This window comes from Medicago sativa, chromosome 8 (assembly GCF_051527215.1).
Source record: "Medicago sativa cultivar Bolivia chromosome 8, Bolivia_mono, whole genome shotgun sequence".
NCBI classification, from domain to species: domain Eukaryota; kingdom Viridiplantae; phylum Streptophyta; class Magnoliopsida; order Fabales; family Fabaceae; genus Medicago; species Medicago sativa.
This window is the reverse complement of record NC_140756.1, coordinates 81,771,810-81,784,795: the sequence shown is the minus strand read 5'-3', so window position 1 is coordinate 81,784,795 and position 12,986 is coordinate 81,771,810. Positions and strand designations below refer to the sequence as shown.

At 31.3% G+C, this 12,986-nt stretch overlaps 2 protein-coding genes across 2 annotated transcripts; both read left to right on the top strand.

Annotated features, from left to right (window-relative positions):
* Positions 1 to 2,469: 2,469 nt before the first annotated feature.
* LOC146902216 (glyoxylase I 4-like) lies at positions 2,470 to 3,491 on the top strand. Its single transcript, XM_085731710.1, has 3 exons — positions 2,470 to 2,756; positions 2,869 to 2,980; positions 3,073 to 3,491. The coding sequence occupies exons 1-3, from the start codon at positions 2,614 to 2,616 to the stop codon at positions 3,325 to 3,327; spliced, it is 510 nt and encodes a 169-aa protein (XP_085587836.1). The 5' UTR covers positions 2,470 to 2,613; the 3' UTR covers positions 3,328 to 3,491.
* Positions 3,492 to 9,370: 5,879 nt separating this feature from the next.
* Positions 9,371 to 12,595, top strand: LOC146902215 (Dynein light chain type 1 family protein). The gene is made up of 3 exons (XM_085731709.1): positions 9,371 to 10,359; positions 11,769 to 11,929; positions 12,176 to 12,595. Exons 1-2 carry the CDS (start codon positions 9,781 to 9,783, stop codon positions 11,922 to 11,924), a joined length of 735 nt encoding a protein of 244 aa, XP_085587835.1. The 5' UTR covers positions 9,371 to 9,780; the 3' UTR covers positions 11,925 to 11,929; positions 12,176 to 12,595.
* Positions 12,596 to 12,986: the final 391 nt, after the last annotated feature.

Genomic DNA, 12,986 nt, shown 5'->3' with positions numbered 1-12,986 from the left:
TTTTTGCATATCCTTTGTTCCAACCAACACACTCACCCACCCACTCACTAGTACATAAATTGGGTTTGAAGACTCCATCACAATTGAACTTGATCATATATCGAATAATATATCAAATCTATTTTATTAATATTTAATTTCTCATTATGTTTCTCTAATTGGTGATCTTTCTCTTTATTCATTCAATAACTTTTTTTTATCAACAAGGTCTGAGTTTTATTCTTGTTCATAGAAAGATACTTTCATTTTTTTTTATTTGGTATAAAGTCTCTCCATCCCTAATATACTCTATTCGTTTTAAAATAAATGAAAGAAAATTTCATAAATAGACAGGGAAAATAATAATTTTATCCAATGATCCAAATTAATTATTAATGTGCTTTCCACTATTATAAATTCGAAGTGAAATATGATATTTTAAGAGTAACATACACATTATTAATTAGATGATACAAATGAAAAAATAATTAATCTTACACCGTCATTAAAAAAAATAACAATTTAATATTATGTTTTTTTTTTCTATATTAATATTATGCTGAAAATTGAAAAATAATATTCATTTTGAAATGTTTTTCTTAAAGTGATACTAATTGTAAAACAAAAAATCTACTAAAACGTTCAAATTCTCACTTTAGAATTCAAAAAATGTTTTGAACATGACATTAATTTATATACGATGATGGTGTAACTTTTTTACACATACATCCAATCATATCATATCGTAGTACCATTTTTATAAGTTTGTCCATAAGGTATCTCAATAAATATCTCCGTAAAGTATCTTAACTTACAAAATTTAATATCGTCGATATTAAATGATCTTTTAAACAGTATGCTCAAAAAGTACCCCAAACACTCTTTTCCTTCAAACTAACTAATTAAAATATCAAAATTTAACTCAAAGTTAAATTTTCTGCCAAAATGAAACTCAAAATTAAGTTTCTAAAAAGGAAAACTTAATTTTTTTCCTTTGACCGTGTACTCCCACATCTTACACGGTCTTCCGCATCCTACCTTTTTTTTTTAAGAAGACACATTCTACCAATTTTTTGGGTTAGAGCTGTCAAAACGGGCGGCTCGGCCCGTTTAGGCCCGGCCCGGTCGGGCAACAAGTTTAGGGCCGGGCTAAAAGCCCGGTTCGAATATGGGCTGGAAAATTGGGGCCCGAGCCCGGCCCCGCACGGGCTCCCGGCTAACGGGCCGGCCACGGCCCGTATCTTTTTTTTTCCTTTCAAAAATCAAAAAATAATTTTATTAAAATAAGTTGAAAATGAAATATTGAGGCAATCACTTGGATGTAATTAACATGGGTGTGATGTTGAACGGTTGAAGTTTATAAGTGTTGCACTTTTGCACATCTAATGTCACCAAAAAAAAAAAAAAACTAACATTAATACGAAAAAAGGGTTCTCAATTGACCGAATATTATTTTATATTAATTACGAGACGTGAGTGAGCTTGCGAAGATGGTATTGTCCGGCGCCCGTGTGAGAACTAAGAACCGAATTTCATATACACACAAAGACAAAAAAAATTGTATTTTTTGGCGGGCTTGCGGGCCGCCCGCGGCCCTACCGGGCTCCGGGCTTTTTGGGCCGGGCCAAAAGCCCCGAATCGATTCGGGCTCCAAATTTTCGGTCCAGAGCCTTGCATTTAATTCGGCTTTCGGCCGGCCGTAAGGCCCGACCCGTTTTGACGGCTCTAGTTATGTTAGCCGGTGGAGTGCTGGTTAAGGAAACAAAAAAAGTTTTAAATTAAAAGAAATACTTTTTAAACTTTTAATGACTTCATTGCACAAGTTCCAATATGATGTTGCTATAATTGCTTCCTTAACGAGTGTCTCGGGGCATCGGTTAACATTACCTTTTTTACATAACATTCTACTAATTTTTAAAACACACACGTTGAACATAAGGTTTAGTCAAAAAGAAAAAATTCGAACATATGATTATCATTGAGATTCTTCAATTGTCAATAATTATCTTAACCTCTTACCTTTATTTTTAATAATAGCAATGTCTAAAAATATATCCGCTTAATTTTATTTAATTTTTATAAACTTCATACTTCACAAGATGAGAATTAGTAGTTCATAGAAAATTCCTAGTTGGTAGTTTTACGACCTAATTGCAAGTTTCCTCCATAGAGGATTAATGCTTATCTTTAGTGTTTTTGATCCCTGGGCAGTGACACATGCATTTTGATTTTCTCAGTTGCTAAACAAAACTTGTAAAAATAGACCAAGACAAACACGGCCTTACGTGTCATGAAGCCAGATAAGAATTGCTTGTCGAGTCCTGTTTCACGAATACGACATCTACGTGTAACAACATAGTTGTCTTTGTCCTCATCCAAATCCAAACTATAAACATGAAACTTCCAAAACGTACCAAAGAAAGTATCAGACTCTTCTTACCAAATAACTCCCTATAAATACATTCATTTCTCTACTATATTGCATATATCATATCCAATTAATCAAACATTCTATCAATAAGCCTAAACTCCTAGAACCGACATTAATTATTATAGTATTTCATTTCTCCAAATCCAAAAAAAGCATTTCATTCAGTTATTTGTGACATAAGGATAAAAGAAAATCAAGAAGGAATGGGCAATCCCCTACAACTCAAATCATTGAATCACATCTCATTGGTGTGTAGATCATTAGACAAGTCAGTTGATTTTTACGTCAATGTTCTTGGCTTCTTTCCTATTAAGAGACCTACCTCCTTAGCCTTCAATGGTGCATGGTACGTATATTTAATCATTTTATGATACACTTTTGTAAATATTATTAAGTTGATGAATCATATTTGTTTCCATTGTTAGAATAACTTATGTTTACATTTTTGGTTTGATTAGGTTGTTTAATTATGGCATTGGCATACATCTTCTCCAATCAGATGATGATCCAGAAAGTATGACCAAGAATAATGTGCACATTAATCCAAAGGACAACCATATTTCTTTCCAAGTATATCTCTCTCCCTCTATTTGTGTAGATTATTTCAACTTTAAAAGCATATGTGCCTATATACTTATTATGTGATTTCGCATCGTTGCTAGTGTGAAAGTATGGCAGTAGTGGAGAATAAACTGCAGCAAATGAAGATAGAGTATGTGAAGAACAGAGTAGAGGAAAATGGAATCTACGTTGATCAGTTGTTCTTCCATGATCCAGATGGCACTATGATTGAAATCTGCAATTGTGACAATATTCCAATTGTACCTTTATCAGAGAACACAATTTGGTCATGCTCGCGCTTCAACTGCAATATTCAAAATCAGCAGCAGCAAATTCAACAAATGATCTCAATGTAGTAATCAATTAATAACAAGTGATAGTGACATGTATATCCTCAATCACCGTGAGTTCTTGTATATAATACTGTAGCATAAAAACTTTACTATTGTATGTTAGTTGTAGCGATGAACTTTTTTATGGAAGTATAATTTGTGAAACTATTATTTCATTGTTTTTCAAAGCATCATTGACTTATTGGCGGATGTTTTGGGGTGCAAGGATTCCCATTTTTGAACCTTTCATAATTCTGAAGCACGTGGATAAAAAATGGAGGTAAAAGGATAAACAAACTCTTTATGTGAACACAATTTAAGTTTGGTTAAAAATAATTGATCAAAAAATTTAGTTCAATTATTCTAAGTTTGTTGTCATAAGATATACAATGTGCCTGCTTTTTTACATGCTTTTGCTTGTCCCTCAAGCAATGTTTGTAGAGAGCAATTATTTCAAGATAGGCGTGGCAGGGAAATTGTTCATGACCATGATTTTGTTCTAGTCTTCTGACTACCAAGTAGAACATAAACATTTGATTTTACATTTAAAAGAGAACAACCATTACCACATTTGTATTCTATCATCAATTAAGAATTAACAACATTTTCGGCGATAGTGATTATGCACAATTGTAGTTGGTCAAACGTCCTTAAGGATGAGATTGCAGACTTGCCGTGTGATAGGAACTATATTTGTTATAAGATTGAACTAATTACTAACTAGCATCCTTGCAAGTTCAATTTGCTGTTTAAGGTATCAAAAACAAAAATATATCGGTTATTTAAAACTGTAACCAACACAATCTTTTCTGTTGTATGTCAAAAAGAGACATATGGTTTTCTGTTTCCCACCATTTCAAGAATTTGATTAATCTACTATTCTCCGCCTCTGGTGGCTAGTGATTAGTTTTAGCTATGGTTGTGTACTTTGGTGGCTTTCATCGGATTACAAGGCCATAACTTGTTACTGTCACAGTTTTGTTTTGTTTGGGCGGTGTTAGTGTTGTTTTGTTTTAGGGATGGGATGTACCGTGTCATTGTGGCCCTTTTTGTATCTCTATTCCGTCCTTTCCTCGTGTCTTGCGGGGTCGGGGTTAATAAAATTTGCTGTTTAAAAAAAAAAAAAGGTGATCCAGGCAAAACTCTGCTCCAAGGGTTTCTCCCTATGAAGCACTAACACAACACTAGACACGATACCGCACATTAATATCCGTGATAATTTAAGAAAATAAATTAATTGAACGTAATTACATGTGTCAATAGCACATGTCACACATATCGCACATTAATATCCGTGATAATTTAAGAAAATAAATTAATTGAACGTAATTACATGTGTCAATAGCACATGTCACACACATTTGATAAGAGGTGTTAGTGCTATAAAGGTTTCCACTTCTACAATAGTCACATAATAAAAAATGGCATTAGTATTCACGTGCTCTCCCATTTATACATAATATTTTCTAACTAATTAAATAACTATGAAGCTTCCTTCAAAAAAACTAACTATGAACCTTCCTTTTTAAGCACAATGTGCCTATATTTTTTTTGTTGACATTTGTTCTTTTACTTGTCCCTCAAGCAATGTTTTATAGTTATCAAAATAGAGGTTTAAATCGCAAAATTGTCAAGTTTACAATTTCTTTGTCTCATCAATCCAGATTGTGCATAAAATCACATTTTAGGTAAAATCGTATCAAAATCGGAAAATGGTGTGACTTCTATATCTAAAGCATGACTTCGAGAACATAATCATGAGGTTGAAGAAGTTGTGGAACCAGGTCGGGTCGTGAGAGCAGATTGTGTCTCTCAAAACCCTATTTCGGTATTTGCAACCAAATCTTGGTTTTGCAAGCAGATTGTGTTTTGGCTTGTGAAGAAGAAGAAAGAACAAGAAATTACAAAAAAAAATACACAAAAGAAAGACATAAGACATTATGGTTGCAACTACTAGTGAGTAGTGACACAAAACTAGGGATAGGGTTAGTGTAAATGGCACTAAATATTTATTTATTTATTTTTTTAAAAAAATTAACCTTTTCTCCAAAAACACCCTTTTTTCTAACTACATCAGTTTTTTCCTTGAAAAATACCTCTGTTCTAGAATTACTATATGTAATATATACTAGTATTGTTTATTTTTATTTGGTAGGATCCTTCATTGTTGCGATTTTATGTTTTATGATTTTGTCACCCCCTTTCAATCCTACAAAATTAATTGGATAAGATCCTTCGATCTTAGTTGCAAAATTATGTTTTACAACCTTTCTACCCCTTTCAATCTTATGCAAGATCTCGATCCTAACAACCTTAACTATGTAATGAGAAATCAGCCATGATAGGCATGGCTGAAAAATTGTTCATGAGTCATGAATTTGTTCTAGCCTCTTAACTACCGAAGCAGAACATAGATGTTTGATACTAATATTAAAATAGTAAGGCTACAACCTTTTTTTTATATAAAAAAAGTAAGGCTACAAACAATACAATGTGTATTGAATTATTGATCGAGACGGAGCCGTTCTTTTGGGAGTGCAAAGTATTTAATCGAAATTTGGGCCTCCTAAAGTGATGGGCCTCGAAAAAATTATTGCTCAATATCCCCACATCCACTCAAAAGAAATAGAAACATGTCTCATGTTTCTATTTCTAAGTTAAAAAACATGTTTTTAGTAAAAAAATAATTGCTAATTTTGATTTTGGTGGCTAATAATCATTATATGAGTGTTATTTTCAATTTAAATAGAAGATTAATCTTTTAAAAATATTGTGAGTTTTTTTATTAGGAGGCTATTTTTATGATGAGGAGGCCTCTAGTTTCATAGGGACGGCCCTGGATGGAGAACTAACACGTACTGCATAGTTGTCATCTTTCTCTCTAAGTGGTTGCAAACAATTGTGCTTGGTCAACAAGTCTTTCTGATTGGTATACAACTATTGATTATTTAAAACTTTGACCATTGTCACAAGGGTTCTAATTGCTAACATTTTCTTATGCTGCATATCCAAAAGACATTTGTGTTAGTGATAACTACTCTTGATAATTAGTTCTTTCTCTTATTTTTCTGCGAGTTCGTTAATCTCTTTGTAATTCTCTTATTTTTCATTTATTTGGTTAATCTTCTCATTAACCCTTCATATATAAGGGTTTTCCTTTTGTATTTATCATTAAGTTTTGTAGTTTATTCAGTAGTTCAATATTTTTTTCCCTTTTCATTTTTCTCTCTCATTCTATGAAATCAAATCTTCTAAGCTTTTACATCTTAATAATTTATGTTGATGTTGAATGAAAGAGAATGAAAGATGTTCATGCACATGATCCAAAGCCATTTCTGTATGCTTTCTATTTTCTGGTCCAGATCATTTTTCCACATAAGACAATGTTTTTTTTGACGGACCACATAAAACAATGTTAGCCATACAAAATATTGTGGAATTATTCCCATGTCAAGGAACTAAAATCCAATACCAACCATCACTGTCATCAACAAACATGCCTTCCCCACAATTAATATGACATTCATTTCCAAACCAATGCAGCAATTTTATTACTAAATATTCCTATACTTCATCTAAATGCCTCTTGAATTTTTAAAGCAATGCATTCAAACTGAGTAATTTCATAAAATGGTTATGAAATAACTAGGTCATAGTTTTTTGTACATATCTCTATTACTCCCTCCGTTTCAAAATGAGTGTCGTTTTAGGTGTTTACACACATATTAAGAAATGCAATGATTAAAAGAAGAGAATGGTTATTTTACCAAATTATCCTTATTAACTATTGGTTAGTTTTAAAAGTAATACTTTGGAAGTAGTGTGCGAGAATATTAATTGGAGGGTATAATTGAAAAGAAAAAGTTATTATTGCATTGGAAACTGAAAGCCGACATTCATTTTGAAACAATTTTTTTGGGTAAAAGCGACACTCATTTTGAAACGGAGGGAGTATAACAAATGAAGACATAAAAGTTGCAGGAACTATGACTAGATAATTTTAAGTGGCCCTTATTCTTTTTTGTGGTTTATGTTCAATGAAAAATGTGAAGAACTTGAATCCTCACATTGCTCAGTGGTAGCTAATTAATTCTCATTGAGGATGTGGGGTTTTGCTTAGTAATGACATTGCTCAGTGGTGGTTCCCTCAATTTATGAAACCTTTTAAACATCCCTGACCTTAACTTCATGTATATATTAGCTGCAGTTATTTCCCACTATGAACACTCTTTATTTGGTGTGTAAATGCAAGAGGTGTTCTATTTGCTTTATGTGGATTCACTGTTTTTGTGTTTGGCCTTCTCAACAATAGTGCATTCTTTTCAGTCTCTTCAACTCTCTCTAGTAGCTATTTCTTGATGTAGGTGTAGAAAATTTCAATATTTTTGAAATAATGCACATCAGAACAAGTAATCTAGAGATATTTTTTATTAGAACTATATTTAATAATGCTAAAGCTTAAGCTTAATAATAAAACAATTAGTTAGTTTTTCAAATTATGCCAAAACCTTTTCTTTTTTGAGTAAGACTATACATTGGAGTAATAAGTACATTAGTATGTTAAAATAGTAGTTTGATTAGGAGAGGTTCAATCAAGAGTAAACATCTACCACCATTTTCATTCTATCTAATTTAACTTGTGGCACCTCATCTACAAATTAGAAAATCATATTATTTTATGTTTATTCTATTTATTTTTATAAATATAAATACAGTTTTCCATTGACTCAATAAAATTACATAATGGTCAATGACTCTCAGCATGATAATAAAATCTCATACACAGAAAACCAAACTAGTATAGATTTTAAAAATATAAATATATTTTTAAAATTTCATTACAAATACTTCACATTTTTTATGTAAAAAAATAAAAACAAAAACAAAAAACAAAATCCTGGTTGCTTTTACCTACTACTTATGGACTAATAGTTGATGAACACAGCAAAATCATAGAGCAGCAGAGCAACAAAAATAGAGTCAGTTGTGGGGTAATGTAACCATGTCTACCATAGACATATTCTGAACACAGAACAAAATCAAAACGTACATATTAATTGCAGTGCCCTCTTCTGGATATTCAAATCTCAATACCATAAAAGTATTCTTAGTCTGGTGGTGTACCACTCACATTTTAACACTAATCTTTTTAAGATATTGGAATTGATGTATAAACCATAATATCATATTAATAACAAGGACAAAATTATACAGAGGGGAATAGAAATGCTGTGTTGTCATTACATTAATGATAATCCTATTTTAAACAGTAGTAGCATACTCTAGTACACCTACAATTTCGTGGTCCTCACTTATTCTAACTTATAACTTATTTTCAATTTTTGTTTTTATGTTATCTATATATAGGTTGTTGCATAGAAATTTAAAACTACCTGTAAAATGTAAATCATGTCTGTTGGAATACTGTTCACAATTATTTTTTGGGCATCTATGCCTTTATTATAAATTAATATAATTTAATCATTAAACTTATTTCATTGTGCGGTTAAGCGGCTCAAGTCCTTTTAATATGTGATCGGGAGTTCGATCCTAATTCAGCTATGAAAATTCTCTATTTAAGAAAATGAGACCTTAATACATTTTCTTAAGTTGTTAAGGAGTTCAGTTAAGGATGAATCGTTTGGAATAATCCGAATTCGAACCATATTTGAAACAAATCATTCATCAAGTTGCACTTATTTTTCGGGCTAAACTGCGAATTATTTGAATCTCTTTCCTTTAAGAACCAATGATTAAAAACAAAATATTGCCATAATCGACTTAAGATTCTTGAAAAAATTAGCCTCTACCGTTGCGTACGGAGAATAATGCACTAAAATATATTGTAATAATTGACAGGAGTGGGCGAATCTACCTCAACCACAACATTTGCATATGCTGTGCTAGCATACAAAAAAACTTAACAACTAATTAATCAACTTGTTTCTCATAAATGTTTAGTTTCTCAAATGATTTACATCCAGTAAATTACAAGTTTTAATTCATACTTGGTTGCAAAAGAATGAGGAAAAATTATAGCTAGCTACAAAGTAGTAGATAATAGATTGTGACCACATTAGGGGGGTACCCCAACATTAGAAGATGGCAAGGGTAGGGGTCCGTAGATGTTGGCTGTCTAGAAGCAAACTCACTGGGGACAAATATACCCCTCATATTAATGATTAGTCCCACTTCACAATCACCATTATTCACTAAACCAATATATATCAAATCTCATATAACTATATTAACACAACCATTTGTTTTGTTATATATCTTTCATTCATTGCTCTAACAAAAACACATGGGTTTGCCTTTATTAATGTGTCAGCTTCTTCTCAATAACCATTAGATTATTCTAATAATTGGTCTTCCTCGTTCTTGTGATTCCAAACATTTTTGTGTATATATGTTTATTATACATTTCTCAATGCTTTATTATTAGTCCAAAGTGGATCTAGTACTAATTATTCTGAAATGGCTAACCAAGAAAAACAACACAAGAAAGGGTTCATGTATATTTACAAAATTGGAACAGGAAACCAAAGAAAGAAAGATTTAGAGCAAGGTGTTGAGAAAGAAAAGAAATTATCAAGTTCAAGAAGTTGGTTGCAAAGGTTAAGAAATCCAACTAGAAGTTACAATCACAAAGAGTTGAACAATGGAGGATTTGTTGAGGCAAGGAATTCAACATCATGCTTTGAGTTAGAATCAATTAAAGGAGGGTATGTAGAAGGAAGAAATTCAGTGTCTTGCATAGAAGCATCATCATCACCAGCAATAACAAGAGGAATCATAGTTGAAGAAGGAAGAAAATCAGTGTCCTATGTTGAAACAAAGTTAGCAGCAGAAGGAAAGGTAGGTAAATTTGTTGAGGCAAGAAAATCAGTGTCCCATATTGAAACATTGTCTTCTGTTATTGAAAAACTTCAAGTGAAGGTTTTGGTCTCAGACATGCCAAGTTTCATGCAAGTGCATGCTTTTCGTTGTGCAAGAAGGACATATGATAGTCTTGAGGAGTTTAGCTCCAAACACATTGCTCATAACATAAAAAAGGTATGTTAATTATGCTTTAAATTTCACCTCTCTATTGATATATTATTACCATTAAATTAATTAAGATGTTAGTTTGTTCATTTCACTTCATCAAAGTTAACTTAGTATTTAATGTCAAAATATAAGATGATGATTATAGTAACATTGTAATCTATAATATTGCACATAATCGCAGTCAAATACTAATGATGCAAAATCAAACATAGACACTAAAAAAAGCATGATGTGGTAACTAGTGTTTATAGAATTGGACCGGACCGGATGATTGAACCATGAATCCGTCAGTTTGCTGGTTGGTTCAACCATGGTCCGTTCTTACTCTGCAAGAACTATATTGAACTACATCAAATCAAGGTGTTTGATTAACCTGTTTAATTTTTCTTCAAAAATATATATTTTTTTTAAGTGAACATGATGGTACCATGAAGTTTGGTTGTGGTCCCATATCATCTGATTATTTAATGACATGTTATATTTTTGTATTAATTTATTTAATTTAAAAATTAAATCAAATTTTGAATGAATTTTACTTACTTCATATCGGTTTCCAACTAAACTTTAGGTCTTAAGAATTTACCATTTTTAATACTTATTTATCTATTAGTATCAAATTCCATATGGTTCAACATTAAATCACAACTTGAAGATATCACCGGTTTGATCTCCGGTTCGATTTGTAAAACACTGGTTGCGAGTCACATTGCCATCTTTTTGGACTTTTTAAGACACTGGTTATTGTCTTGTAGGGGAATGGAGAAGGGTAGCACAGTTAGTTGAATATTGAGAAGCAAAAGCCATTAAAGGGAATGTGATTTTATTATCTTGGAGTTTTATTTTTTGGATTTTTGCTTGTTGGATGATTGAGCTTTATGCAATGAACCCCACAAAAGATTTAATAGGTGAAAGCCGACTTAACGAAACCATGTGTTTGACATTATGTGTCTCTATTTCATTGAAAAAAATAATTGAAACTGGTCCAATTCAATGAATTATATATATATCAATGATCTAGCAAACAACCCTATGACCAGATCTTTAGATCTTGACCATTCATAAGGTAAGATTAAGTTTAGTTTCTCATTTGTCTGGTTTGGCTAGATCAAATCTCAATCACAAAATTCTTCAACACCCCATGTGTTATTCTTCCATGCTCCTAATAATACATTATACTTAATCATTCACTAATTATATAAAAAAGTGTATTTAAGTAAGAATCTTACCGTCTCAACCCATGTGCACAACATCAGAAACAAGGTTTATTTATTTATTTACGTACGTATTTGCTTACTGGTCAGAAAAATTTATAAAATACAGTGTTTTCTATTAATTTTTTTATTTAACAAAAAAATAACAACATTGTTTTGATAAATTATTTATTTACAATATATTTCTGGTGTGTTCATGTGCAGGAGTTTGACAAAGCCTATGGTCCTGCCTGGCATTGCATTGTAGGCCCAAGTTTTGGTTCTTTTGTGACACATTCAACGGGGTGTTTTCTTTACTTTTCAATGGAAAATTTATATATTCTATTGTTCAAGACCAAAGTTAAGAAGGCAGTGGATTAATTAAGGTGCATATTATTATGTTTATTATTTATATACTTATACATATAAGATTTAGCAACAACTCTTTATGTTGCTGGCAAATTTTGTGTTCAAAGGACTTGTTTGTAATTAAAATGTAATCAAGTTTTTTAATTCATGCAAATTCATCACCTCTTTGGTCTTTCTGTTTTTGTTTTTGTTTTTTTTTATAAACATCAGAAATTGGCAAATAAATCAGCACATCAATTTGTTTTTTTCTTTCTTTCTTTCAGATGTGAGCAATTGAAACCGGTCAATGAAGAAGATTGAGAAGATAAATGACTTCTGAAGAGGTTGAATGAAAGCATGGAAGAAAGACCCTCTTCTAACCAAATCCACAGTAAAATCAAAATTAATCTCAAACATAATCCACCAAAACAAAAGATTCAAGGCTAATTTAATCTCAAACAAACTGCGTTACAAAAGGCCATGCTATTATAGAAAGGCTCGAAGCCACATTTATGCTCTTATCAATGTCCCTTGTATAAAGCATATGTAAAATTAATATAGTTTTTTCTCCATTTAAATATTTTGTTCTTTATCAAACATATTATAGGAAAGAAAACAAGAATTGACTTGTCCATGCTCGGATAGACTTGATATTTGAAATCACTTAAATATTTTTACTTATATAAGCATAAGTTTTATTCTTATTATTGTTGTGTTTAAACAAAATATTATTTTGTTGAAGTATAAAAATAAACTATTTGATTGTTACTATAATTTGAAGTATTCAATTTTATTTTTAAACCATGTCACTTTATGTTCATTGGCTTGAAATATTTTTCTTCCAACAATTGAGTTTGAAACATCAACCTAGGATTCAAGTTAGACTCATGACATGAGGTTTTAAGTTGATAGATTTAAGGCTACAAAAGTTAAATTTGTGACACAAGAAACATTGAATAAAAGAAAATGTAAACCGAAACGTAAAAGAAAGTAAGAAATAAGGATAAAAAAGTGATATTATTATAAATAGAATTGAATTATATACATCGTTCGTTTTTCACCAATCAATAAAATATTTATCATGTGCAGACAGAT

Coding starts and splice junctions, on each gene's coding strand:
- LOC146902216 (XM_085731710.1), top strand. CDS start 2,614: ATGGGCAATCCCCTACAACTCAAATCATTGAATCACATCTCATTGGTG. Junction 2,757..2,868: donor TTAGCCTTCAATGGTGCATG/GTACGTATATTT, acceptor TGGTTTGATTAG/GTTGTTTAATTATGGCATTG. Junction 2,981..3,072: donor ACAACCATATTTCTTTCCAA/GTATATCTCTCT, acceptor CATCGTTGCTAG/TGTGAAAGTATGGCAGTAGT.
- LOC146902215 (XM_085731709.1), top strand. CDS start 9,781: ATGGCTAACCAAGAAAAACAACACAAGAAAGGGTTCATGTATATTTAC. Junction 10,360..11,768: donor TTGCTCATAACATAAAAAAG/GTATGTTAATTA, acceptor GTTCATGTGCAG/GAGTTTGACAAAGCCTATGG.